The 26,553-nt window shown below is 49.7% G+C and overlaps 10 protein-coding genes across 10 annotated transcripts; 7 read left to right on the top strand and 3 right to left on the bottom strand.

Annotated features, from left to right (window-relative positions):
• Positions 1 to 6: 6 nt before the first annotated feature.
• Positions 7 to 3,390, top strand: Asppvi_005013 (DNA ligase (ATP) DNL4; the record flags this gene model as incomplete). The annotated part of the gene is made up of 7 exons (XM_043300951.1): positions 7 to 86; positions 176 to 2,289; positions 2,351 to 2,482; positions 2,537 to 2,669; positions 2,724 to 2,829; positions 2,879 to 3,317; positions 3,371 to 3,390. 7 exons carry the CDS (start codon positions 7 to 9, stop codon positions 3,388 to 3,390), a joined length of 3,024 nt encoding a protein of 1,007 aa, XP_043156886.1.
• A 1,037-nt stretch (positions 3,391 to 4,427) lies between these two features.
• On the bottom strand, positions 4,428 to 5,930 carry Asppvi_005012 (uncharacterized protein; the record flags this gene model as incomplete). The annotated part of the gene is made up of 1 exon (XM_043300950.1): positions 4,428 to 5,930. One exon carries the CDS (start codon positions 5,928 to 5,930, stop codon positions 4,428 to 4,430), a length of 1,503 nt encoding a protein of 500 aa, XP_043156885.1.
• A 1,658-nt stretch (positions 5,931 to 7,588) lies between these two features.
• Asppvi_005011 (uncharacterized protein) lies at positions 7,589 to 8,328 on the top strand (the record flags this gene model as incomplete). The annotated part of the gene is made up of 2 exons (XM_043300949.1): positions 7,589 to 8,212; positions 8,275 to 8,328. The coding sequence occupies 2 exons, from the start codon at positions 7,589 to 7,591 to the stop codon at positions 8,326 to 8,328; spliced, it is 678 nt and encodes a 225-aa protein (XP_043156884.1).
• Positions 8,329 to 10,342: 2,014 nt separating this feature from the next.
• Positions 10,343 to 13,296, top strand: Asppvi_005010 (putative C6 transcription factor (NirA); the record flags this gene model as incomplete). Its single annotated transcript, XM_043300948.1, has 5 exons — positions 10,343 to 10,516; positions 10,584 to 10,638; positions 10,701 to 11,652; positions 11,706 to 12,074; positions 12,135 to 13,296. The coding sequence occupies 5 exons, from the start codon at positions 10,343 to 10,345 to the stop codon at positions 13,294 to 13,296; spliced, it is 2,712 nt and encodes a 903-aa protein (XP_043156883.1).
• A 403-nt stretch (positions 13,297 to 13,699) lies between these two features.
• On the bottom strand, positions 13,700 to 15,121 carry Asppvi_005009 (serine/threonine-protein phosphatase; the record flags this gene model as incomplete). Its single annotated transcript, XM_043300947.1, has 3 exons — positions 13,700 to 13,702; positions 13,755 to 15,036; positions 15,105 to 15,121. The coding sequence occupies 3 exons, from the start codon at positions 15,119 to 15,121 to the stop codon at positions 13,700 to 13,702; spliced, it is 1,302 nt and encodes a 433-aa protein (XP_043156882.1).
• A 692-nt stretch (positions 15,122 to 15,813) lies between these two features.
• On the top strand, positions 15,814 to 16,206 carry Asppvi_005008 (uncharacterized protein; the record flags this gene model as incomplete). The annotated part of the gene is made up of 1 exon (XM_043300946.1): positions 15,814 to 16,206. One exon carries the CDS (start codon positions 15,814 to 15,816, stop codon positions 16,204 to 16,206), a length of 393 nt encoding a protein of 130 aa, XP_043156881.1.
• Positions 16,207 to 16,656: 450 nt separating this feature from the next.
• Positions 16,657 to 18,024, top strand: alg3 (dolichyl-P-Man:Man(5)GlcNAc(2)-PP-dolichol alpha-1,3-mannosyltransferase; the record flags this gene model as incomplete). Its single annotated transcript, XM_043300945.1, has 3 exons — positions 16,657 to 16,777; positions 16,856 to 17,379; positions 17,434 to 18,024. The coding sequence occupies 3 exons, from the start codon at positions 16,657 to 16,659 to the stop codon at positions 18,022 to 18,024; spliced, it is 1,236 nt and encodes a 411-aa protein (XP_043156880.1).
• Positions 18,025 to 18,197: 173 nt separating this feature from the next.
• Positions 18,198 to 18,680, bottom strand: Asppvi_005006 (putative eukaryotic translation initiation factor eIF1a-like protein; the record flags this gene model as incomplete). The annotated part of the gene is made up of 2 exons (XM_043300944.1): positions 18,198 to 18,300; positions 18,370 to 18,680. 2 exons carry the CDS (start codon positions 18,678 to 18,680, stop codon positions 18,198 to 18,200), a joined length of 414 nt encoding a protein of 137 aa, XP_043156879.1.
• A 656-nt stretch (positions 18,681 to 19,336) lies between these two features.
• On the top strand, positions 19,337 to 20,836 carry Asppvi_005005 (putative MFS efflux transporter; the record flags this gene model as incomplete). Its single annotated transcript, XM_043300943.1, has 1 exon — positions 19,337 to 20,836. The coding sequence occupies one exon, from the start codon at positions 19,337 to 19,339 to the stop codon at positions 20,834 to 20,836; it is 1,500 nt and encodes a 499-aa protein (XP_043156878.1).
• A 1,682-nt stretch (positions 20,837 to 22,518) lies between these two features.
• pkcA (protein kinase c) lies at positions 22,519 to 26,402 on the top strand (the record flags this gene model as incomplete). Its single annotated transcript, XM_043300942.1, has 9 exons — positions 22,519 to 22,954; positions 23,065 to 23,331; positions 23,399 to 23,980; positions 24,036 to 24,431; positions 24,510 to 24,935; positions 25,004 to 25,559; positions 25,626 to 25,827; positions 25,880 to 26,285; positions 26,341 to 26,402. 9 exons carry the CDS (start codon positions 22,519 to 22,521, stop codon positions 26,400 to 26,402), a joined length of 3,333 nt encoding a protein of 1,110 aa, XP_043156877.1.
• Positions 26,403 to 26,553: the final 151 nt, after the last annotated feature.

Here is a 26,553-nt window from a genome sequence, read left to right as displayed (position 1 = left end):
TGCACCATGGACTCTGACGAGATCATTCCGGATGAGGAGCATCCAAATGTTCCTGTCGGAGATGAGGAGTCGGACGTAGACGAAAAGTGAGGCTACCCGCACCCTGCTTTCATCTATATAACCTACTCCGTATTGAGAGACAAAGTCATTGACATTATGCTACTCGCTGCTATAGATATCCTAATCGCCCGCGTAACCATTCCCCAACTCTACCTTTTCATGAGCTTTTCCAGACCCTCTTCAACCCTCTGAGCGAAATCAAAAAGAAGCCAGCCGGAGCGGTTGCGGCTCGCAGGAAAGTCGGTCCTCATGGGCAATCAGCGGCGAATCTCAACCCGCTGGAGAGACGACGCGATGTGATCGAGCGTTTTATCTCGCGGTGGAGGAAAGAAGTGGGCGATGATATATACCCCGCCTTTCGACTGATCCTTCCGGACAAGGATCGGGACCGGGCCATGTACGGAATCAAGGAGAAGGCTATCGGCAAAATGCTTGTCAAGATTATGAAAATCGACAAAAATTCCGAGGATGGCTTCAACCTGCTGAACTGGAAGCTGCCTGGGCAAGCAGCTACGTCCAGGATGGCGGGCGACTTTGCGGGGCGATGTTTCGATGTCATCTCGAAGCGACCGATGCGGACTGAAGTGGGAGACATGTTGATTGAGGAGGTTAACGAGAAGCTCGACAAATTATCGGCGGCTTCTAAGGAGGAGCAGCAGCTGCCGATCCTTGCGGAGTTTTACCGGCGCATGAACCCCGAGGAACTCATGTGGTTGATTCGTATCATCCTCCGGCAGATGAAGGTGGGAGCGACGGAGCGGACCTTCTTTGATGTCTGGCATCCGGATGCGGAGAATCTGTACAGTATTTCGAGCAGTCTCCGGCGTGTCTGCTGGGAGTTGCACGATCCGAATATTCGGCTGGACGCTGAGGACAGAGGAATCAGCCTGATGCAATGCTTCCAGCCGCAGCTGGCTCAGTTCCAAATGCATTCGTTGGACCGCATGGTCGGTCGAATGAGACCGACGGAGGAGGATCCTGCTTTCTGGATAGAGGAGAAGCTGGATGGCGAGCGCATGCAGCTTCATATGGAGTCTGACGATTCAGTACCTGGCGGTAGACGATTCCGTTTCTGGTCAAGAAAAGCGAAAGAATATACATATTTATACGGTAATGGTATTCATGATGAGAATGGGTCCTTGACGAGGCATCTCAAGGATGCTTTTGCAGATGGGGTCCAGAGCCTGATCCTGGACGGTGAAATGATCACATGGGACCCCGAGCAAGACGCTCCCGCGCCTTTCGGCACACTCAAGACTGCTGCATTGTCCGAACAGAGGAATCCGTTCTCCACGACCGGCGCTCGGCCGCTGCTGCGTGTCTTTGACATACTGTACCTTAACGGGCGAGATTTAACTGGCTACACGCTTCGTGATCGTCGCAATGCTTTGCAGAAGGCTGTCCGGCCTGTCCATCGCAGATTCGAAATACATCCGTACGAAGAAGCTACGACTAAAGATGAAGTCGAAGCAGCGCTCAGAAAGGTGGTTGCTGAAGCTTCCGAGGGTTTGGTGCTCAAGAACCCCAGGTCGCCGTACCGTCTGAACGAGAGGCACGATGACTGGATGAAGGTGAAGCCTGAGTACATGACCGAGTTTGGAGAGTCTCTAGATCTCATCGTCATCGGTGGGTACTATGGCTCCGGTCGTCGAGGCGGCAACCTTTCAAGTTTTCTCTGCGGGCTAAGGGTTGACGATGCTCATGCCTCTCAAGGTGCGAGCGCGTCAAAGTGCTACTCCTTCTGCAAAGTTGGAGGTGGCTTTAATGCCGCTGATTATGCAAATATTCGTCATCACACCGATGGTAAATGGATGGAGTGGAACCCAAAGAAACCTCCGACGGCGTATATCGAGTTGGCAGGTCGAGATGCCCAATATGAGCGACCGGACATGTGGATCAAGCCAGAGGACTCAGTCGTCATTTGTGTCAAAGCAGCCTCCGTATCAGCTAGTGACCAGTTTCGGATCGGGCTGACTTTGCGGTTTCCGCGTTTCAAAAGGCTGCGCATGGACAAAGATTGGAAAAGTGCTCTCTCTGTTCAGGAATTTCTAGATCTCAAGTCGAACGTTGAGCAGGAGCACCGGGAAAAGGAATTGAGTGTGGACAATTCCCGTAGGAAACGTGTCAAGCGGACGACGAAGAAGCCTCTCACGGTTGCTGGATACGACGTGGACGAAGATGTCAAGTATGCTGGTCCATCCGGGCATATATTTGACGGATTGAACTTCTGTAAGCTTTGCATCAGGCAGTCGGGCCTATCCATTGGTAGTATACTAACGATGCGAGGCAGATATTCTGACAGATTCAAGTGCGCCCGTCAAGAAAACAAAGCCTGAGCTAGAGCAGCTTGTCAAAGCCAACGGTGGCATGTTCTTCCAAACTAACAATGCAGCTCCCCATACAATCTGTGTGGCGGACAGAAGTAATGCTTTCTTAGTCTAATAATGAGGTGTCATTTAGCTGACCTGCATGCTAGGAACGGTAAAAGCTGCCTCGTTACAGAGGAGAGGCGATGTGGATATCATCCGGCCGTCCTGGATTTTTGATTGCGTGAAGCAGAATGAGATTGACGCAGGGCTACCTGACTTGCTACTCCCTTTTGAACCGAGGTATGTTCGAACACCTATCGCGGACTAGACGGACATATGCTCAACTCGCTCTAGGCACATGTTCTTCGCCACGCCGGGCAGACACGACGAAATGGCATCCAATGTTGACCAATTTGGCGATAGCTACGCTCGTAACACTACGAGCGAGGAGCTCAATGATGTACGTTTTCCGCATGACGTTTCATTGAGCAATTGCTGATCTCGTTAAGGTCCTGAAACAAATGACGAAGCAGCATAGATTCGAGATTTCGCAGTGTCCCGAGTCCGTCACGAATCTCATTGAACGCATCCAAGAAAGAGTCCATTCTGGACATGAAGTGCCATGCGGGTGGCTTTTCAAGAGACTTACGATACTCTTCCTACATAAAAATGAGGATGGGTCGGAGTCTGAAAGTATGATTCCATCGGATGCTCACAGCCGCTTGCGGTTTGCTATCAATGTAGCGAGGTTTGCAGGCGCGAATATGGCCAAGATCTCAAGCGATCCCTCAATCACCCATGTGGTTGTCGACCCAGAAAGCTCGTCAACGGAAATATCTTCGCTACGAGGGGAGTGGTCCAGAAAGCCTGGGAAGAAGGTACCACATATAGTCACTGTTGACTGGGTAGAAGAGAGCTGGAAGCACCGAACGCTATTGGATGAGGAGAGTAAGTCATACAATGTACTTCCCTGATGACTAGCATCTAATTCAATTGCGCAGGATTCCAGCCCAAACGATGAATATCTGGCATCGCTTAAACATTCTGACCAGGATGAGCCGAGACAGAGATCCGGGACTTGAATCCTAGGCTTTGCCCTGCAATAAAAATTAACCTAGTCCATGATTATATAACGGCATACAGTGACGAAGGACACACAGGCCCATTAGTAGTCTAGCAGCTGCACTGGTGCCCAAAGAAGATACCCCATGTTCCTTGTTGATTTGGGCGGAATAGTCATTGCTTCCCCACACGATTTCAAGAAACGATGTCTTAGCGCTGTACGAAGTATCTAATTCTTGCTTTACCCTGGAATACATAGTACGGAGTACATAGTCGATCTCCGCACCGTCACATAAACTTCCAAGTAAACTGCTGGATACGATTGGATAGAGATAAGGCTTGCATATAGTACTCCGTGCGAGTGGGCAACCAGACGCGTGATAATGGATAACTCCATGGACGTTGCTCAGGCTACGCCGGCAGGCCATACACTGATTAAGGCATTAATAATTACTTGATCCAGGAATGTATATTCGGTGCTTTGTAAAGCAATGTTTATCAACATTATTAGTGCAGCAAGAAGGAGAGCAGAGAGACGTTGATGGTATTTGATACCAGATCCCCCTTTCACATGTCGCTATTTTTTTCACACTTCCTTACTCGGCTGCCTTGCTGAGTTTGCTTCCGTTCATAATTCCAAGTTACTTGAGGAATCTAACATGGGCTAAGGTGTGTTTCATATCCATAAAACAAGAAAGAAAATTCCATTTCGCTTCGCTATATATGTACCAGGCTTGAAAGGGAAACGATCCTTCTGCCCATATGAGACATGTAAGGACAAGTGATTGTTCAAACCACTGTAGATGACTCCAGTCCAACCAAGCGCCGCGCTGTCTATGCTCCAACCAAAGAAAGTCTCTGAATATGTACAGAATGTGGGAAATTGAAAACTGGGATAAACCCAAAATAGATACTGAGATTTGTTAGAAAAGAAAGGAAAAAGCGAGGGGATCAACAGTTGGGTAAGCAGAGGTAGAAGGAGATAAGACGCATGTCTCAGGCAGAAATTCCGATCCATCGTGGAGGGATTACATGCTCGCTGTCTTCTTCGTGGTCGTGCTCATCAAAGTCGTAGACTGTGAACCTATGCTGGATGCTTTTCCGTGGTGGTAACCAGATCCGCGCCCGGGTCGGGATGTCGTCGCGAAGCTTTCCGCTACGTCTCATGTTCATTTCGAGAACCACCATGCGTAGAAAATCACTGTTCTCACGCGGTTCTCGGGGGCGTGAGAAGGCCGGATGCTCTAAATCGAATGGAAGTAATTGACGATCTCGGCTTGCGGAGCCGGCGAGATGAAACCTGCCCTTGCGATCTCCACGGCCCCGTGAACGGTGATATGTCTGCATTTGGATCGACACTGGGCAGTTCCGAGAATCCAGGGTTTCATGTGGATAGTCTTGGTAGGCATACATCTCGGAGGGTGAAACCTGAATCGGGTTCAGATACCGCCTTAGGGCGGGTGATGGCGGCTCGTTCATGGGCGGAGGCCGTCGGTCATCCGTCATCTCCGGAGTGATATTGAACAAAGACCGCGTGAGAAAATCCTCTGGTTGTACCGATGGAGAAGCAAAGGTCGAAACGGTCTGAGCAGCGGACTTGATTGCTCGTAAAGATGCTGTCAGATTGGATTTGAAGGAGGAGCCTAATCGAGGGAACGACCGAGAATGGCCCGGGGATTTGGAAGGAGTGGCATCAGTAAACAAGGGCTGTGAATCAGTCAGGCTCCAATCTGATTCCGACAAATCCCTGTCCAGCAGGGGATGGTCAAGAGCACAATCTTCTGGATGTGGTGGGCGGCGGTATCTTCTCTCTGAAGGGCTTCGCTGGCTTGCTGGGGTAGGCGGCACAGGAAGGCTAGATGGAGAATCCAGATCGTGATCTAAGGACGGCATCGATTCGAGTGACATAGATCGTCCAGAGAATGACGGCGTCTCAGGCTCGTAATCGCTGCCAACCACCGACTTTTCGCTCTCATCTGGAGGGCTAAGCAAAATGTCAAGAGCAGTGTTACCAGTCCCTTCTAGTAAATGATCCTCTCTTGATTTGACCCCTTCCATCAGCAACCTGCTAAACTCCAGCACATGGTCTCCGCGCGGTAGTCTCCGTGACTCTCGCACACTCCAGCTGCGTCTGGGAACAGGAATCGCGGTGGCTTCTAGGATGGACGCAATGGATGTGGGTACATGACGATCGCGCAAAGCTGGCGAAGATGACCGGGGAGATATTGTCTTATTTCGGAGCGTCTTTGAACCATCCGTTGTGTTGTTCTCAAGCCTCGATATAGCACGAGGCCCACGTTTCGGAGGGATCACTACTGGACTCGTAGCATGAGAGTTCGCCTCGCTGGGGAACTCGAGGCCTGAGACGACGTCCTGCGCCGTGAAAAAGGTCATGGTGGAGGTAGAAGTGGAGGTTGGCTGCTGCAAATCCTTCTCATCTTGCCTAAATGTCTTTGGGGAAGACACAGAACTGAAAAGGAAAGCCCTGGGGACCATCATCTTTATGGTTTGTTATCAAGGCACAGTTCGTTGATAAGGTGATCCAGCCCTGACGAGGCACTTTGATCGAGAGTCTGAACGAGATACATGGATGGTGGAACAAGACGAGGAGGAGAAAGAGATGGGATTGCTGCAGGGACTCCCCCCAGGGAGTATAGTTATTCGGTGATATACGTGTGAGTAGTGTCGGTGTGTTGGCAGATTATTTGCGATAAAGATTTAAGGCAAGTGGAAACTGGAGACCAGTTGCGGGATAGCGGCCGTATGCGTATGCAGGCACGCGACAGGTAAACCTGACAGGTAGGACAGATGCAATGTCTCAAAGTGTATACAGTGTCCAACCCAGACAGGTATCGAGTAGAGGGATGAAAGGAGAAAAGGGAAAATGAAGAGGATGGAAAAGGACTCCTGCACCGTAAGAGTGCAATAATAATAATACCCTAATAGACGTCAGATGGGGGCGAGGAAAAGGTGATCTTCTCTGGGTACGTAGTATGGATACGGTGGGACGTTTTCTGTGAAGATAAGAAGAGTGGGAGCGTTTCCTAGGACGTAATTTCAATGTAATACCCCACCTTGCCTTATTAGGCCTGGGCTGTATCCGTTTTAGGAATAGGCTGCACCGTCATCAGCGCACTAAACTGATGCAAATAGGAAAAGCGTTGTGTACGGTAACAACTAAGGGCTCCCTTATTAATGGAATCTTTGGGGCGGTAAGGGCGGACATTGCCGGAGACCCGGGCAAGTTGAACGATAACAGTGGTACGGTATCGTAATTTGCCCTCAGCCAGCCAGTTATAATCCAGAGATATGGTCATTTATTTGTTTATCATCCGCCTGACTTCCATGTCTCACCAGTCGATTGGTACCCGATCGGTAATATCAGCTTGCCTTGCCTTATACCGTTTTTGGAAACCTCACAGAAGTCAGAGAAGATTCCATCTAAAATGATGAAACTAGTTCAATACTACCTTACCATGCCAGCAGTTGCCTAAGTGTAACACGTATTATTAGACTACATGGAACTGTCGTGTGCTGCACCTGTTACAGTTCTAAGGTACTTTCTTATTAGGTAGTCAGAATACCAAGTAAGATAATAAGATTACAGGGGTGTTGTCAGTGACTCAGTGTGTTGGTAATTATCATACTTGCCTGCCCAACCATGAAAGGGTGAAAAGGTTGGCCTACAACACTAATCAATATAAAAGATAAGAGAGCTCACCATGTGAAATGCAATAATCAATGCATACCTATAAGTAAGCAACTACGTACTCAATAGTGTAATTGAGGATAATGCATCTTGCTATCAATGACCCCCTCGGCATAGTGCAGATCACGATTCATTATTACCCCAACAAGACGCATAAAACTGCCGATCCTTCGTCGACTCATAAGCGAGAAACATATATATAAATGACTCCTTTGTGGCACTAAAGTCATCACAATCTCGAAGAATCATAAAGTGAGATATTTTTTTACACCAGTCCTAAGCTGACTCGCCTCAAAGCTGTGGCTCGATCGCGGGGCTGTGCAAGGGACATGGAAGAATCCATGCTACGACGATTACCCGTAGACTCGGACCAATCCAGCCCTAGGTATGACGAATATAAGTGAGCGCTTCCCCGCAGTTCACCAAACCAGCTCCAATACACGTCGCAATGTTTAGATCATCTTCCTCCTCCTCTTCGTCCTCGCAAAGCTCTTTTCGCAGAGTATTAAAGGCACCAGGCCGTCCAATCGCCGTACGAACCGAATATGTCACAGATTCAAGGACACTTTTGGTCGTGAGACCGCAAGGTGACAGGCAGTCTTCAAGAGCGTATAAGATTGAGGATAGCGATGGGGTGACCTTATTCACTGCGACAGGTCGTAAATTCAGCGTTCGTGCCTGTCGCGAATTCTGGGATGCTTCTGGACTGCCTCTGTTCGAGCTGCATAGGAAGATGTCGCTCAAGAATACATGGTCTGTCACGCTACCAGGAAGCAAGCATGCAAATATAGCCACGGCCAGCGCGGGATGGTCCGTAGGTGACTTCAAGATTACTTTCCAGAATAGAGCAGCCGTGGAATCGAAAAAGGAGGAGGAAAAGATACTCACGTTAGAGGTTGAAAAGTATGGGAATGCTCTAGCTTCATTCGATGTCGTGGATGGGGACAGGAAGGTCGCCGAGATTCGCGAAAGTATACCTCATAATGAGAAATTGGCCTTGTTCCCGAGTTCGAAGAAGGGCTATCGACCTGTCCTGGACGTGACCGTTCTACCAGGAGTAGACTTGTCTCTTGTAAGACTTGTTATCCATATATCTATAGTCGGATTAGGATGATTGCTGACCCCTACCTGCAGATCGCAATCATTACAGTCATGGCGTCCGACTGGGTTTTTAGCTCAAACTACTAGATTATTCAACAAGCCGTCCAAACCATTCGCCGTCTTTTTGGACCGTCACGACGCTCACGAACCCAGGCGCGGATTGGTTTGGCATCAACTGATCTCTGTTTATGGGAGATGTCTCAATCCTCGCCCTTCCCGTCGTTACGGCGTATGAAGCGTTTCGACTCGGCGTGTACCCATCGGTAACTATGCTGGATGATTTCACGGCCACAGATACCCTGTCCGCTTTGCATGCAGAATTGTACATAAGAGCCTCCTTTTGCCGCCAAAGAAATGCGATGGACTCAGTATTCTGAATGAAGATCATGATTATGGGAAGTTCGATGAAATGATGATGTAAGTACAGAAGTAATGCTGTCTATATTCGATCTCAATTGATCGCAAATCTGCCATGCCATGATTCCAGAAGTCCAGAATTAACAAGGCACCAAGATCCATACCCAAATCTGGACGTATCCGCATTTCTTCTCCATTGTAAGGTAAGGTAGTCTCGGAATATAGGAGGTAATTTTCATTTTCAGCTCCAAATGAGGTAGGTTGTTCCTAAAGGGTACCTAACCAGATACCTAACTGGTGCCTTACCAAGATGCGGTGAGTAGGTGCCAATGTGTAAATATTATCAAATAATCTGAATAGTTTGCTACTTGAATCAGCTTCATGTTAGTAAAGCCATACCCAGATACTCTGTGGCTGGGAAATAACGCATTATTAATGGTAACACCTCTCCACTCAGTAAGGCGGGTACTGAGGTAGCGGAAAGGATCCTCTGGTGCGAAAAGCACTTTTTCAACCGAAGACTCCAAACGCTTAAGAGGATCCTCATATTCTCAAGAGAATTCTTAGATAGATGATGTGATGGATGAAGAGGGGTTCTTTTTGTTCGAGAGTACTACGTGCCCTTGAAAAATGCTATACGAACATCTGACGTTTTCAATATTTCATGTCCTAGTTGTCATACAAAGCACATGGTATCACAGATGATCTGCAACTGGAAGTTAGACTGGATTGTTTATTCTAAGGCCAGATGCGGATAGTACAGACTTCGCTCGTGCCGGGGGCTTATAAGGTACAGCTATTGTGCCACTGGCGTGGTGCTTGAGATGTGCACATTCATCCATTAATTATCGTTAGTTTATAACCTCAGATCTCGGCAGATCGTAGCATCAGAAACCCATTCGCTGTGATTGGCCAAGTCCGACTAACTGATCGAAGCGCAGGGATCTCACTGCTATCAACAACAAGATGTTCTTTCGAGCCGACTATCGGCTTTGTTATTCAGCAAGGCGATTGCAATGTATTTAACTACTAGCGAATTCTCCTCTGTATTCGTCAAGCGCTTGCTCAACATCCTCAAATTGGCAGATGTTCTAATTGTCATTTACTTGCACCAGGCGAGCCTTAGTCAGCGATTCTTATCGCCCACTTCGCAGGGCGGCGGCAGTGAGGTTCACAGCGATCCAGAAGTAGCGCTTCTCTGAGAGGTTATCGCTCCAGGGTGGCTTTATCTCGCCTCTGGTTTCTGTCCAATCAATCTCACAATCTCAAGAGCTCTTATCATTTTTCTGTTTCAGCGCAGTGATCCCAAGTTTGATGTCTGGATCAATCCTCCACGATCCCGCCTCCACTGCGGGTCGAAACTCCATGGTGTGATTATCGCGCTGCTTACGGAGTACATTCAATTCTATCTGCAGTCCGTGGTCTGTGAGTTTATCCAGACAGATATAGGCACGAAGATTGTGCGTGTAATCTGCAATCTCGATGAAGCGTATGGAGCTCAGGCTCTGAGGCGCTTCAAGCTGCCGCCCGGCTTGCCATGCATGTACTGATGCTTCTCCATCCATCTCAGGTTCGCTCAATCTCTTAGGCGCATATTGACTGATACGCCCATTATCTTGACGATATCTGCTCACGCAACTACCGGGCTCCCTTCAGCGGCGGACACATCATCAACACCAGACATAAGCATGGTCTGCTTCGAGTTGACGATTCCTTTGAATGTTCCTGGATGGACTTGCCAAACATGGAAGGGAATACTGCGGTGGATGCTCAATCACTGAGCCCGGAACCTTCTGGTAGAGGAAACCGAGGAAAATCGGCCGGAACAACTAACGGCGTGGATCCTGACAATGGTCCGACGTCCAAGAGACGCTGCGTAAGCACGGCCTGCATTGCTTGTCGGAGGAGGAAGTCGAAGGTAAATAAGCCGACATTTCCCCTTAGCTTGTTTCTTTGTCATATTCTTACTATATCTCCTCTACCAGTGCGACGGGAACCTGCCGAGCTGTGCCGCATGCTCATCCGTTTATCACACACCGTGTATGGAGACACCTAAAAAGGAGGGAAAGAAGGGAAAAAACTGGTGCTAACATGTCCTCCAGGTGTCTACGACCCGAACTCTGATCACAGACGCAAGGGTGTGTACAAAAAGGACACGGACGCCCTTAGGACGAAAAATTCGACTTTACACACTTTAATTCAGGCGCTGTTGAACTACGATGAGGAAGACGCTTTCGACCTAGTTCGGCAAATACGTTCCTGTGACAGTTTGGAAGATGTGGCTCAATCGATCATGAGCCGGGACAAAGGGCCCGCACCTGGGGAGATCCTCCCCAGCGGAGACGAGTCCTCGACACAAGAAGATCAATTTGTATCTACATTGGCAGGAAGGATGAGTGAGCTTATGTTGGACGGTTCCCGTAAGTATATTGGAGGCACGTCCAACCTTATCTTTCTTCCGCCAGGGTCAGAGCTCAATGAATTTGACTCGACTCTGAGGGGCCAGGCGTTGGACCGCAGCCATGAGTACTCTGTCACTCGGTGGACGAGAGTCACCGACGACGAGCAATTGATAAGTCACCTCATGACGATGTACTTCACCTGGCATTATCCCTTCTTCACCACTATTCCTAAAGATCTCTTCTACCGCGACTACATCCGTGGTGTTTCAAGCCAATACTGCTCGTCATTACTTGTCAATGCGATGCTAGCTCTGGGCTGTCATTTTACCTCGTGGAAAGGCGCTCGGGCGGATCCGAGCAATTCTGCGACTGCGGGAGATCATTTTTTCAAAGAAGCCAAGAGGTTGGTCCTCGAGAATGATGAGCATGAGAACGCAAAGCTGTGCACCATCCAAGCATTGGCACTCCTATCAGTTAGAGAAGCTGGTTGCGGTCGCGAGGGCAAAGGTTGGGTTTACAGTGGCATGAGCTTCCGTATGGCTTTCGACCTAGGCCTGAACTTGGATTCCAATAGCCTGGGGACTCGTAAGCTTGCCGACGAAGAATTAGATGCAAGACGGGTCACATTTTGGGGCTGTTTCCTCTTTGATAAGTTTGTCACCCCTTTTAACCGCACTTTTTTCAATGTATTTCTGACGAAGACAGGTGCTGGTCTAACTACCTTGGCCGCCAGCCTCAATTATTGACCTCGCAGGTTTGCGTACCGAAGATCGATATCTTGCCCAATGAGGAGGCAGAGCTCTGGTCCCCATACACAGACTCTGGACCGAACCAGGACAACACACAACCCTCGCGGATCAGGACTGTGGCTTTACAGCTTGCCAAGCTGAGTGAGATTAGCGGCGACTTGCTTGTTTACTTCTATGACCCGAGCCCAACGGATAAGCCGCCAACAAAACAAGCGGAGCTTAAAAAGCTCAGCGAGATACATACTAGACTTGAAGCCTGGAAGAAAGGCTTACCCAAGGAGTTGGAACCTCGAGAGGGCCAGCTTCCTCAGGTCCTTGTTATGCAGTAAGCAAGCACTCACTCAACCCACAATGGGACTCCATCACTAATGATGATCGTAAATAGCATGTTTTACCAACTCCTCTTCATACACCTGTACCGCCCCTTCCTGAAATACACCAAGTCCACCTCTCCCCTTCCTCAGCATGTCTCTCCTCGCAAATTGTGCATACAAGCCGCAGCCACCATATCGAAATTGCTGCGGATGTATAAGCGCACATATGGGCTCAAACAAATAGTTAACGTCGCGGTATATATTGCGCATACTGCTTGCACTATCCATCTTCTCAATTTACCTGAAAAGAATGCGCAAAGGGACTTAATTCACGGCCTCCGCAACTTAGACGAGATGGGTGAGAGCTGGCTCTGTGCTCGGCGCACGCTTCGCATTCTCGACATATCTGCCAATAAGTGGCAGATTGAGTTGCCTACTGAAGCTTCGAGCATCTTTGAGAGAACGCACGCGAAATGGGGTTCTTGGGGCTCATGGGATCAAGCAGCATCTCCCTCGACGTCTGAAGAATCCCCACGGACAGTGTCGGGGCAGCTTCCGTCTTCGGCTCCTGATTATGTAGCACCAGCCCCAGGAGGAGCGTCAATAACCCAACCTGGAGATTCTCCTCAAAACCTTACAACTTCAGCTTCATTCCAAGGCGGCCAACAATATCGTTCAGGACTCTCATTCCCAACGTCCTTATCCGCGATGCGAGCAGCCCATCGCTCTTTTTCCGCCCAGATTCCACCAACAGATGCGCCTCTACCGGAACCAACCTATCTTAGGCCTGTCCCTCATAGCTACCGACCAGTGCAGGCTATCCCACTAACGCAGCACGACGCTTGGTACAACGATCAAGTGCGCGCCTTCAGCACGGACAAGAACACCAATTCGGCTACAGAGGCCTCTCCATTGACCGGTTTTGACGAATCAGGGAATTTAGTGGAGGAGAGCCATGACTGGTGGTCCCGCAACCCCAATGCAGTCTTAAGCATGGGGGCAGATAATTGGGAGCAACGTTTGAACCCGAGCTTCGCCGGGCCGGCTTCAAACATGCGCTACGACAGCAATGTTCTTGTCACTGGACAGACAGCAGGACCCGACAGCACCTCCGGAGCGCCACTGGGATTCAGGTACCCCGTTGGCGTGCCTCCTAATATGGCCGAGTCAGAGCAAGTTCCCAGCATCTCTGGGTATAATAATATAGGTCTTCCAGGCAATTTGCAGCGATGATGTTTATGTTGCATCTTGTATTACGAAGTGTATTATGCCATGGTCCGGGATATATAGTTTATGATTAATGATGGTATTGGGCATCTGGGGTTTTGTTGACACTGTTAATGAAAATGGATATATATTCCAATGTGTTTGGAGATGATAAAAATGTTATTATCGGTTTGCAAGCTCGGCGTTCAGTGTCGCTCATGGCCAACCATGCCCTTACGCCTAGGTGCTTACTGGACATACGATACACTTTGATTCCTTCCATGATTATGAGCAGGACTACGATGAGATCTTTATTATGCACAAAGGATAGAATGTTCTGAAGAAAAAAAGAAGAATTCATTGATTGGGCCGGCCTATATAAGAATGTAAAAGAGATTCTTAGAAGGGAAGATAAGTGCATCACATGGTATCACTGCGCACAGTTAGTAAGCTCAGCGTGTCTCAGGGGAGAGAAAAAAACTCACCAGGAAATAATCAGCAACAGGTTTCTTCGCMGGCATGCCCCTCGTGTCCTGCGCGGCGGCCTCAAACACTCTGTACCTTCTACCGGGACTGACGACCCTTGAACCGCCGCCGTCTGCGCCTGAGACCCCATTACTCCGCCCATAATCACCGTTGCTTCTAGCAATCGTACCCCCGTTACTTGTATCCTCGCCGAGCTCCAGTATTGCGGCCACGTTGCCACATCGGTAGCAGTAGTTAGGGGCTGACCAGACAGTGACGATCCCGCCGTCAAACATCTCCTTGTAGCCCTCCATGACAAGCTGGTGAGCTCTAGCGACCAGGGACAAATCATTCTTGTAGTTGAACTGCTTCACGATGTCTCCACCGAACAAAAAGCCTGCACCACGCGGACTCAATCCCCATCCTTCGATTTCATCCGGGTCCGACCAGAGCAAGTCGCACATGGCGCCCTCATGTGGAACTTCTTGTTTTCTGTCAATCAGGCGAATCTTATCCACTGTATCTATCAGCGGCGAAAGGCCGCCGTGCACGCAGAGCACAGCACCGGTCCGACTGGTGTGGCTACCCGCTCCGTTGCCCGAAGCCCCAGTACCCGGTGCGCCGGATCTGGCGGGAGCCTGGCCAGGCGCAGCGGAGATATCCCTTGGTGGGGAGGGATTTCTGGAATCAGTCGACGCGTCTGATGAAGATCGTTGTCGCCGTCTGTAGGTGCTCATTGTGACCTCTCCTCTCGAGTTGAGTACTTCCGTCTCCAATTCCGCGTCATCGATCGGCATCGTGGACTGGGTGGTGTCGTTCATCGTTGAGCCGGTCGGTTCCAGTTCTGAGCTGGCCCCAAGTACAAGTGCGCCCAGCGCCAGATAATCAAACACCTCGCAGCAATACCGCCACACATTGGCGCTGCCATATTTGCGAATGCATTCGTCGTAAAAGCCGTAGACGGTTGTGATCTGCCGAGACTCGTGATTTCCGCGAATCAAGGTGATGCGATCAGGATAGCGAACTTTGAGACAGAGGAGAAGGAGAAATGACTCGAGAGAATAGAACCCGCGATCAACGAAATCACCCATGAAGAGATAGTTGGTGTCGGGAACATCGCCTCCGACGCGGAACAGTTCCATCAGATCGTGGAACTGGCCATGTATATCTCCGCATATTGTGACTGGAGCGTCCACAGAAACAACGTTTCCTTCTTCTATCAAGATCTCTCGAGCTTTGTAGCAGAGTTCGCGGACTTGGGACTCGGGGATCAAACGGCAAGCGCGAAGCTGCGCGATCGCCCTGACGAAAGCAACCAAAGTCAGTGAGGGCCCTGAGGATACATGGCAAACAACATTCTCCAGTATTACCTGTCTAGATCACTCATAGTATTTCGAACTGGAAGAAAAGAATGGAAGGGATGAGCAAGTTGGAGCGGGCTGGTGACCAATCGGTGGGTCGTCCTAGATCCGAGGGAGGTCACGGAAAAATCGACTTAGCCAAGCCTGGGAAACCCAGGGAGCAAAGAACAAAAACGGAAGCGCTATGTGCAGAAAAAATCAACAGTCATTTCTTCGTAACTCATACGGCGAGCGAAAGAAACAGGGGTGGATGCAAGTGGTTTGCAATCCAGACGAAGGCGCCCTGCAGCAACAGAAGCAGCAAAGTCCTGCGGCGCGTTGACAACTTTCATGACTGAGCACTTCGGACCAATCACAACGCAGAGCGATAAGATAAGATCCTGACCGCCAAGAGCAAAGGTCGATTCCAACTCAATTCGCACTCTTCATCCGCTGCTGCGAGTGTTCCTGTTGCATTTCGGCGTCTCGCGCTTCAGCCACGCTGCCCATTGGAGAGAGCCATGTCTTTCTTGGGACATTCTCTACTTTTTATGTGTTGATTCATTAATATTAAATCGAGCAACCATAAGGTGAGCTGTTCGTCCCGCTTGAGGAACCCCCACTCGTTGCTAATATGAGTCTTTGCGTGCTAGCTCTTAGTACCACGATCTCTCCATGTCAATGTCATAGTCATAGCGACGATTCTGAATTCAATCGCTTCTTCTGAATCACTTCCGAAATGCCGCCTCATCTGCATCCGCGGTCACGATCGACCATGTCGCTCTTTGCAGCGACACTCCTCGCATCGCTCTTTGTCGTTGGCATGCCGCACGTCTTCCCATGCCCCGCTCCACGTCGTACGCTGGCAGATTCCGAAATGATTGTGACTGCCGATGGACAACAATTACAGAGAATTCGAAGGAAGAGGAGGAAAGACCCAAGCGTGCTCGAACAAGATGGGACTTCGATACACCAAGCACGGCCCCAGTCTTCCGACGAGGAGGTGTCGACATTCTTACAAATGGAAGAGGAAGCAGAACGTCTGGCCAATACAGGGAGGGAATGCCCTGTTCCTAAGCCCAAGGGTGTTTTGGGCCAATTGTTAGGATTTCCAACTGCTGAGGGGAAGTAGAAACAACGGACTCTCGGGACTGAGTCGGTGGCCTCCCCAAACCAAGGAGTCTGATATCACAAATTGGCCCGCAAACGGTGATCCTGTGTGATACCATGATAGGAAAAGCGCATTGATTCCAGCCGATCATGCAGTCTTCATGCCGTTACTTGCCCCCCAAAAAAAGGCACAATTGCCTGCTATACCCATGTACAGATAGTGTAGATATTAGCACTTGTATCTGCTTTATGTTGATATACTTTTGAATTGAATGAACGACACCTTATGGACTTTATTGTCGTATGTTTTCTCCAGCTCAATGGTTGGTTCTGCTGATGGCGGTTTCAATGGTCCTCCCACTCTGCCCATCATGATCGGAGCTAAGCCGGAAAATGGCGAATATCATTGGCTCCGCACTCTCAGGCCACCTGCAACAACAATGCAACTTCATATACCATCGCAATCGATATAATGGACTTGAAGCACATCCTGCACGATCTTTGTATGAACCCTAGGCATACAAGATGGGTTGCTCCTCTACTTATTCTGGGCGATGCCGTCCTTTGCGCACTAATCATCTGGAAGGTCCCATGTGAGTTCAGCATTATGTTCTAGAATGTCAGGAACATCGCTAGCTACAGAAAAGCTAACATTGAGCGTTTGGATGCAGATACTGAGATCGATTGGACGACCTACATGCAGCAAATCTCACTCTATGTCTCCGGCGAGCGCGACTACACCTTGATCAAAGGGTCTACGGGGCCTTTGGTGTATCCCGCCGCCCACGTATACATTTACAACATCCTTTACCACCTTACGGATGAAGGACGCAATATCTTCCTCGGACAAATTCTGTTCGCCATTCTATATCTCTCTACATTGACCGTCGCGATGACCTGTTATAGACAGGCCGGAGCCCCTCCGTATCTCCTAATACCCCTTGTGCTTTCAAAGCGGCTCCATAGCGTTTTCATGCTGCGCCTATTCAACGATGGATTTGCGGCGTTAGCCATGTGGGTTACGGTCCTCTTGTTCATGAACAAGAAGTGGACTGCTGGAGTCATTGTATGGTCTACAGGCGTTGCCATCAAGATGACGCTGCTGCTTCTGGCTCCTGCTATCGCAGTGGTGCTGGTGCTTAGCTTATCTCTTGAACCAAGTATTCAACTAGGACTTATTGCGGTGCTCATCCAGGTAAAACGACTGTCTCTTTGTTCGAGGGAAAGAAATGGCTAACAAGGCGAGTAGGTCCTACTTGGAAAACCTTTTCTGCAAAACAACCCGACGGGATATGTTTCGCGAGCCTTTGAGCTGACCAGACAATTCATGTTCAAGTGGACAGTCAATTGGAGGTTTGTTGGAGAAGAACTATTTCTATCGCGCAAGTTCTCCCTAGCCCTGTTGGCATTGCACATTTTGCTGTTGTGTCTGTTTGTTGCCACAGTATGGCTGAAGCCATCTGGATCAAACCTGCCAAGCTTCCTGCATAGGTTAATCCAACGACGCTACCGCACAGTTACCCTTTCCAAGTCTTTCATAATGACGGCAATGCTGTCATCACTTGCGATTGGTCTGCTGTGCGCGAGATCGCTGCATTATCAATTCTTTGCGTATCTTGCTTGCGCGACACCCTTCCTTCTTTGGCAGGCGGGCTTCCATCCGATCCTCGTATACGTCGTCTGGGTGGCGCAAGAGTGGGCTTGGAACACATATCCTAGTACCAACGCGAGTTCTCTAGTCGTGATCCTCTCACTCGCTGCTCAAGTATTCGGTGTTCTCGGTAACTCATTCAGTCGCAAGCATCTGGATCAGAGTAGCCAGAAAGAGCATTTGCAATGAATCTGACATTCAGCCCTCTTACAAGGGAGTTGCTGCAAACATCCCTAGTTTCCTTGCTTTCCCGAATCTTGTTGATGATCAATGGATCCTCAAGTAAACCACTTCTTGCCAGGGGGCCAGCCAATGGCTGAGCTGAAGGCGAGTCGTTTGGGAGAAAGCGTCCGAGGTTTAAATCACGCATCCGACTCGTCTGACGAAGGCATCTTGCCCACATTCGACTCGTCTTCCTCATCAGATGATTCCACGGCAGTTGGTTGCTTGACGAACTCTTTCGGCCTATGGGAACTGTCAGCATATCGCATAGACCGCAGGATGTCCTGCCCTTCATAGTAGCATCAGACTAACCAAAAAGGAGCTTTACGCCAGGCCTTTTCATCCCTGACGATGTTGATAATTTCTCCGCCGAGCTTATTGTCTCTATCCTCTAAGGCATTCGTGTCAACCACGACATAGGAACCCCGCTTAATCCAGATTGTGGATCGAAACCGGGCAGGCAATTCTACCAGTACTCTCGCCTTCGAAGGATATTCGACTAGGTAGACATTGTTCCCAGTGGCTTTAATGACTCGGCCAATTTGTTGTCCTTGAGCAAGCTCATCAGGCGGGAACAATGTCTCTTCAGCTGTAGCAAGCACCTTTCTTCTTGGAGGGCCCATGGCTTCCGAAAGCGCAAAATCTGATGATGGAAGCAAGAACTCTACTTTGACTTCACCTGTATATTCGATTCAGTTTTGAGTTCAATGACTGTCAAATTCAAGGCAGAATTTTTTGACAACTGCTCATTGTTTGTCAAAATGGTGGTGTTGACAAACAGACGAAATCCAATTTAAAAAAGTAAAAAAAAAACCTTCACTGTGGCGGGGATAAACTACTGTGGAGCTTTATCGTAGTAGGTACCTTTCCCCTCCATCCCGCACCTATCGCAAGCTCCCGACAACCATGATGATAGGAGCATGTATAGTTCTTTGTCCATACAGGCTGACAGCTGTCCATTGTGGACCATCTATCCCCTACCGATTGGAAAGATGGCAAAATAAATGGCCAGCTGGCAATGCACTAAATGGTTCCCCGTTGTGTTCTGGAACCTCGAGAATCTTAGCACACCTATCGTGAAGATATCTCGCCCTTCTTGAGTCAGCTGGTCGTCAACGGAACTCGTTTTCCAAACTTGATTATAAATGCTGATGTGGCACCTCATGGGCTTATCAGAATCTTTCTTTCACACTCTTTTTCACGGGAACCGTTCACTTCTTCAGCTGCATTCAGATATCTCTTTCTTGATATAGCTGGATTAGGATAACACACTCTCGTCATGTCTTCCTCAGCCTTTGGGGCTGTGGTGCGGTTTGAGAGCACCTCACCAATCGCTAACCCTGCGGCCGTGGTGCGAAAGGATAGGCAGGGTATCGCTCGCACTCCCTCTGAATACGACCTCGATCATATGCGTGAAAGTCGCCAGTCTCATGCGTCAGGGCCAAGCACCGGAGTTCACATGCTTATCACGCCAGTCACTCCCAGCGAGTTGGAAAGCCTTCCGGGCTCACCTGCAGCAGACGGTCCTATCGATGCTATCGATCCACTACCAAATCCCACCTCATCTGCGACAACTAGATGGCGACTTTTGAGTGCTTGTATGATGAATGTGGCCAATGGCTTGAATGACAGCGGCCCGGGTGCTCTGATTCCGTACATTGAGAAAGACTACAATATCGGTTACGCAGTCGTGTCACTGATTTTTGTGACTAATGCGCTGGGGTTCATACTTGCTGCGCCAGTCACGCAATTATTTGAGGCAAAACGCGGGCGCTCAAAATCTTACGCCTTATCAATGAGTTTGCTGGTTGCGGGATATGTGATCATTCTCTTCAAACCGCCATTTCCAGCCGTCGTGGCCAGTTTCTTTCTGCTGGGATTCGGAATCGCGCTGAATTTAGCCTTGAACAATGTTTTCTGTGCGAACCTAGCGAACAGTACGACTTCTCTCGGCGCCTTGCACGGCGCCTACGGCATTGGGGGGATCATGGGACCGCTAATAGCGACGGCCATGGTATCCGACGGGGTTCAGTGGTCCCTCTACTACTCCATCAACCTCGCACTAGCAGTGTTTAACTTAGCGTTTGCAATGTGGACCTTCCGCGGGTATGAAAAAGAGCTGCCGATTCAACTTCTCACCGCGCTTCAGCAGACGGCTTCGCAACAGGGGCACGGTCACAACGTTGCCAGCAAAAAGCAACTATTGAAGCAAGCAGTCAAGAATAAAACGACGTTACTCGGAGCTCTTTTCATCTTTGCATACCAGGGTGCAGAGGTTTCTATCTCAGGGTGGGTTGTCTCGTTCCTGATCAGCTACCGTAAAGGAGATCCCTCCCATGTCGGCTATGTCAGCGCCGGATTTTGGGCGGGCATCACCCTTGGACGCTTTGTGCTCTCGCATCCGGCGCATATGGTTGGAGAAAAACTTGCGGTTATTTTGCTGGTTGTGGGATCTGCTGCTTTCCAGCTTATGACGTGGCTTATCCCAAATGTCATCGGGGACGCGGTTTCTGTGGCTATTGTGGGATTGCTGCTAGGTCCCGTCTACCCTTGTGCTACGGCGGTCTTTAGCAAGTTGCTTCCTAGAAATATTCAGATCTCTAGCTTGAGCTTTATCAGCGCTATGGGAAGTAGTGGTGGTGCCGTTGCGCCTTTCTTCACAGGCTTGCTGGCGCAGAGTGTTGGAACATATGTTCTTCACCCAATCTGCATTGGATTATACGGTGTGATGCTTGCGGGTTGGGCCTTGATGCCTAAGGTCTCCAAGAGGTCTGAATAAAGTTGCTTGGATCGCCAAACTAATGAGGGAATGGGTTACGCTAAGTTTTATGGTGTTACTGGAGCGCCGGTACTTCACACGACTTCTGCCTCTAATGATGCATGAAGACTGTTTCGCAACAGCGCATCCGAATTCTCAGCCTCCAAGACGCCAATGGATAGTACTTCTGGTGATCAATGTTCAGCATATTCAGTTTTTCTCTGACACTAGCTCAGAGATGAGAGGTAAATCAGGATCTCCCAAGCAACATTCCGTTGCTGGGAAGGAGCAGTATTCCTCTCTGACCATGACGTACAGGAGGCAGACATGCTCTTATCCGAAGAGCCTCTCATCACCTGTGCTTGTTGTGTCAGTTTCCCACTGCAGACTGGATCTTTCTGTTTGCCTAGTTGTCTTCTCCTCCCTTGTTCTGGCTGACATTCCTCGCTTCTCTTCATCTGGCCCAGGAATGTACCTCAAGAACACGTACGCCGCCCGACCTGGGGTGAGCTAATAAGCCCACGGGAGATCATGTGTGAACTTGAAACATGCACAGATGGCTCAATCTTACTTTACTGCAAGATACAGGCCGCATAGAGGAGCCACATGACTGTTGGGAGCTCGAAGGTCTATGGATGACTACGGGCAAGATATCAGGCTGGATGGTGCTATGATGTCGCTTTGGGGATATTGTACAGAGAACAGATCAGATCCCTTGAAAATAAAGATCTCTTAGCTATCTTAGATTTGGCACCTGTGGATAAGTCCCCAGATACGTTCACTGATTCAGGTCTCTTTGTGTTCGTATGTACATTCGGATACTTCTATATCAAGCCGTTCGTGCTGTGGCGCCAGCCAAGCTACCCAGCTGCTCCCCATGATATCAGATTGTGAAATAAATCGGTTTCTACCTTCTCAAAACCTCTTCAGAAATCTCGCCTTATATGCCACAGCCAGGCCAGGCCGTTATTTCCTGCCATTGCCGCCTCCTCACAAATAGTATAACTCCAACTGATTGTAGCCCCGTGTCGAATTGAGGCCTATTTCAATCCCCCTCCGGCCTCGGCAGCTGCCGGCCTAATTCCAGCAGAGAAACATCAATTATTCACTGTATATATGTACTCAGGTAGGTAGCCTCAACAGTTCGCTACCCAACCAGAATACTAGGAATATTATTCCCTATCATTCCATACCTATTTTGCTGGCGGGCGGTCAAGCCAGGCTTCCCACGAATCCGAGTCTGGCCAGGATTCAAGCACAGCCCAGTCCATCGGCCTAAAGAGGGAGAAAAAAAACCGTGTTAAGAAAATCAACCTTGCTTTCCCTTGGCTGTCGATCCAGGAGCCAGGCTGTTTCACTTCATCATCTTCTGATCTTTCTTCAGGCCGCTTCGGGAAGAAGAAAGAAAGTGATTTTGTCATCGAGCTGGGCATTGGTTTCACGTTTCCCGAGTGGCATCTTTGTGAGTAAGGTATTGACTACTGTTAGTCCGCCCTCGTTGCGATCGATCTGCCCCCCCTCCTTTGCAACTGTCAACAAGAACCCCGCGACGGTTCTATCACCCTCCCACACTTCCCATCCATATATCCTCGCCTCTTCCATTCGATCGTTTCCCCGGTTTCATACTAATTTTCCATCGTGCGACTAGGTTCGAAGTCTCTCGAGGAAACACAACTTTCTCGTCTTCGAACCACCTTGCCACCATGGACGGGGACGACCTTATTGCCTCGGTCTACCGCAAGATCGAGCGGGAGAAGGCTCTCATCACTGCCGCGTCGAACATGCGGCAGTCGACGGATAACCCGCTCGTGCAGCAGAGAGTCGATGCGAATATTCGCGATGGTCGGAAAAACATCGCCTACCTCGAGGAGAAGATGCGGGAGCTGCAGCTCCGACAGATGAAGCAAGAAGGGGCTTCCCCAACAGAAAAACGTCTTCCTCCGAATCCTGACGGGTCGGGCCCAGTTCCTCCTCCGAAAGACTACGCATCAGGCTATCCTGGTCACGAGAATGAGTATGGGGATGCTTCCGGGGCTTATCCGCATGGAGGGGCAGGGTCCATGCCGTCTGGAGCGCCCTTTGCGGATCCTCGTCCTTTTGCCCCCGTCCCCAAGGCCCGGCCGAATTATACTAAACTTGGTAGGTTCTACTGCTTCTTTGCCGTGCGGAGCGATGCTGTAGCTTGTTTGAAGCGTTTTTCGCGGAGGTCGCGTGAGTTCGTCTACTGACTTGGGACCGTTTGCGTATAGATCTGATCAAGTACGACACTCCTTATCTTGGACCGAAGATTCAACTCATGTTATCTCAACTGGAATTTAAATTGAGCGTTGAGAAGCAATACAAGGCCGGTATCGAGAAGATGGTCCGTCTATATCAAGATGAGGGGGATAGGAAGAGCCGACAGGACGCAGAGGGAAGGCGAATCGAGAGTAATCAGAAAATTCAGCTGCTCAAGCAGGCTCTCAAACGATATGAGGATCTTCATGTGGATATTGAATCTGCCGAAGCACCTGACGGTACGTCGCCAGCCACTGCTTGTTGCCTGGTCTTCGCAATCTGCGGTTACTGACTTGGTTTGACCAGACGAAAGCTTGAGCACACCAAACATGCGCAAGCCGTTGACCGGTCTATTAACATTGCGTATCCATGCTGTGAAGGATGTCGACCATGCTGCCAGCTCAAGATTCTCCAGAGGTCCTGAGACTTTTGTCGTTGTCAAAGTAGAGGATGCCATCAAAGCGAGAACGAAAGCTACCAGAACCGACAAATGGCAAGATGAGGCGTTTAACATGGAAATTGACAAGGCGAACGAAATTGAGCTTACCGTATACGACAAGTCGGGCGATCGGCCCACCCCTATCGGCATGCTCTGGGTGCGCATATCTGACATCGCCGAAGAAATGCGCCGCAAGAAGATCGAGTCGGAGTTTAACGCATCGGGTTGGGTCTCTGCAGACAAGATGGAACATGGGGGCGCATCTGGCAGGCAAGACGCTGGCGGAGCGCCGGGCTCGTCCAATCGACCACCCTCTGGGGGTCATCCTGGCGGTCCAGGTCAAGGATATGCCGGTGGTGCTCCCGGCGGCCCTTCCGCAGGCCCGGTCCTGATCGACACTTGGTTCGCGTTGGAGCCAGTTGGTCGTATCCACCTGACGCTGAGCTTCGGTGAGTACCTGTATACCGCATTTTTCACTACTTCAGCGCACTGACATATTTATAGCCAAGCAATTGAAGGATCGCCGCCCCTTCGATATCGGTCTCAACCGTCAAGGCGCCGTCCGACAGAAGAAGGAGGAGGTTCACGAGAAGCAGGGTCACAAGTTTGTCACGCAGCAATTCTACAACATCATGCGCTGTGCCCTTTGTGGTGATTTCTTGAAATATGCTGCCGGCATGCAGTGTGCCGACTGTAAATATACCTGTCACCGAAAGTGCTACCAAAAGGTCGTCACCAAGTGTATCAGCAAGGCCAACTACGAAACGGACCCCGACGAGGAGAAGATCAACCACCGTATTCCGCATCGCTTCGAGGGATTCTCCAACATCTCCGCCAATTGGTGTTGTCACTGCGGATACCTGCTTCCTTTCGGACGAAAGAGCGCTAAGCGCTGTACAGGTATGTCTTCCTTATAACACTAGGGCATTTTTTTTTTTTCAATACAGGATCTGACATATATTTGCGATTCTCTTGCAGAATGTGGTCTTACTTGCCACGCTCAATGTACCCACCTTGTCCCTGACTTCTGTGGCATGTCCATGGAAGCGGCGAACCAGATCCTGGAGACTCTCATTCGAGCGAAGAACCATAATAAATCAGCCTCTGTCAGTTCCGGTCTGAGTGGGCGTACCCTTCGGCCAGGAGGTCCGGCCCAAGCCCCTCAAGATAATGCTGCTCTCGCCTATCCGCAAAAGCCAGTCGAGGGTGCCTACGGTGCCCCTCAGAGGCAGCCGTCCGCCGAGGCTATCAGCGCCGCAACCAACACTTATATTCCTCCACAGTCACCGACAGCGGCTCAGCGTCAACACCTGCCTCCGCGAACTTCTTCCTCGCAGAGCCCCGCAGCCGCAGCCGCCGCAGCAGCCGCAGCCACAGGACTGCGTACGCCCCAGCAAGTTCCAGGTACGCTTTGTCAATTTCCCTTGCACCACCAGGTGTGCAACATGTGCCTTTGCTTACTCTACCTCTAGATCCTAACCGTCCAGTGCAACCACCGCCGTCCTCGCACGCCCACTATGACCCTGCCGCATATGCATCCTACCAGCAAGCGATCCCCCCTCAAGCAATGCAAAAGATGGGCGCACCCTATGGCATGCCTCAACAGCAGCAGCAGCAACAGCAGCAGCAGCAAGCCGTTGCGCCAATGCAACAACAAGTTGCCGTAAAGGAGGAAATTCCTCCCCAGCAACCCAAAGTTAGAATTGGATTGGATCATTTCAACTTCCTAGCCGTTCTTGGTAAGGGTAACTTCGGAAAGGTCATGCTAGCAGAGACAAAGAGCACCAAGAAGCTTTATGCCATCAAGGTGCTGAAGAAGGAGTTCATCATTGAGAATGATGAAGTGGAGAGCACTAAATCCGAAAAGCGTGTCTTCCTGATCGCCAACAAGGAACGCCATCCATTCCTTCTCAACCTTCACGCGTGTTTCCAGACAGAAACTCGCGTGTACTTTGTTATGGAATACATTAGCGGTGGTGATCTGATGCTTCACATTCAACGCGGTCAGTTTGGGCTGAAAAGAGCACAGTAAGTTTAGCACATAGAACCGCACATATCCGGAAATTTCAGGAAAACTAAACGCGTACTTCACAGGTTTTATGCTGCCGAAGTTCTGCTGGCTCTCAAATACTTCCATGAAAACGGAGTTATTTACCGTGACTTGAAGCTGGACAATATTCTCCTGACTTTAGATGGGCACATCAAGATTGCCGATTACGGTCTCTGCAAGGAGAATATGTGGTATGGAAGCACAACCAGCACATTCTGTGGAACGCCCGAGTTCATGGCACCTGAGGTGAGAATCTTGGCCTTTCAAGTCTTTGCATCGTCAGTTAACACTTTTACAGATTCTGCTGGACAAAAAGTATGGCCGAGCGGTCGATTGGTGGGCATTCGGTGTCCTGATATATCAGATGCTCCTGCAACAGTCTCCTTTCCGCGGTGAAGACGAAGATGAAATCTACGATGCAATTCTTGCCGATGAGCCTCTCTATCCAATCCACATGCCTCGGGACTCAGTCTCTATTCTACAGAAGTTGCTCACCCGTGAACCTGAGCTGAGATTGGGATCTGGGCCCACAGACGCCCAAGAAGTCATGTCCCATGCCTTCTTCAGGAACATCAACTGGGACGATATCTACCACAAGCGTGTTCCTCCGCCTTTCCTGCCGACGATCAGCAGCCCCACTGATACAAGCAACTTCGATCAGGAGTTCACGAGTGTGACCCCGGTACTCACGCCTGTGCAGTCAGGTAAGATATCACCCGTAGGTATTGGCTGTTTCAAGGCTAACGATGTCATTTCTAGTCCTCTCCCAAGCTATGCAGGAGGAGTTCCGTGGCTTCTCGTACACTGCGGACTTCGCTTAAGATACTCGGTGTTGATTGAGAATCATCGTGACATTGCCTTCATTGCTCATTCGTCCAACGAGATCTTTGGAACCCTTTGCTTTTTGACTTCTTGACCAATCGCTGGTCGCCGTGAGCACTTTGTTTTTGCATTGGAGATTTTTCTTAACAT

The sequence above is a fragment of the Aspergillus pseudoviridinutans genome (genome assembly GCF_018340605.1).
Source record: "Aspergillus pseudoviridinutans IFM 55266 DNA, scaffold_3, whole genome shotgun sequence".
NCBI lineage: Eukaryota > Fungi > Ascomycota > Eurotiomycetes > Eurotiales > Aspergillaceae > Aspergillus > Aspergillus pseudoviridinutans.
The sequence above is the reverse complement of the archived record's forward strand: the minus strand, read 5'-3'. Positions and strand labels throughout refer to the sequence as shown.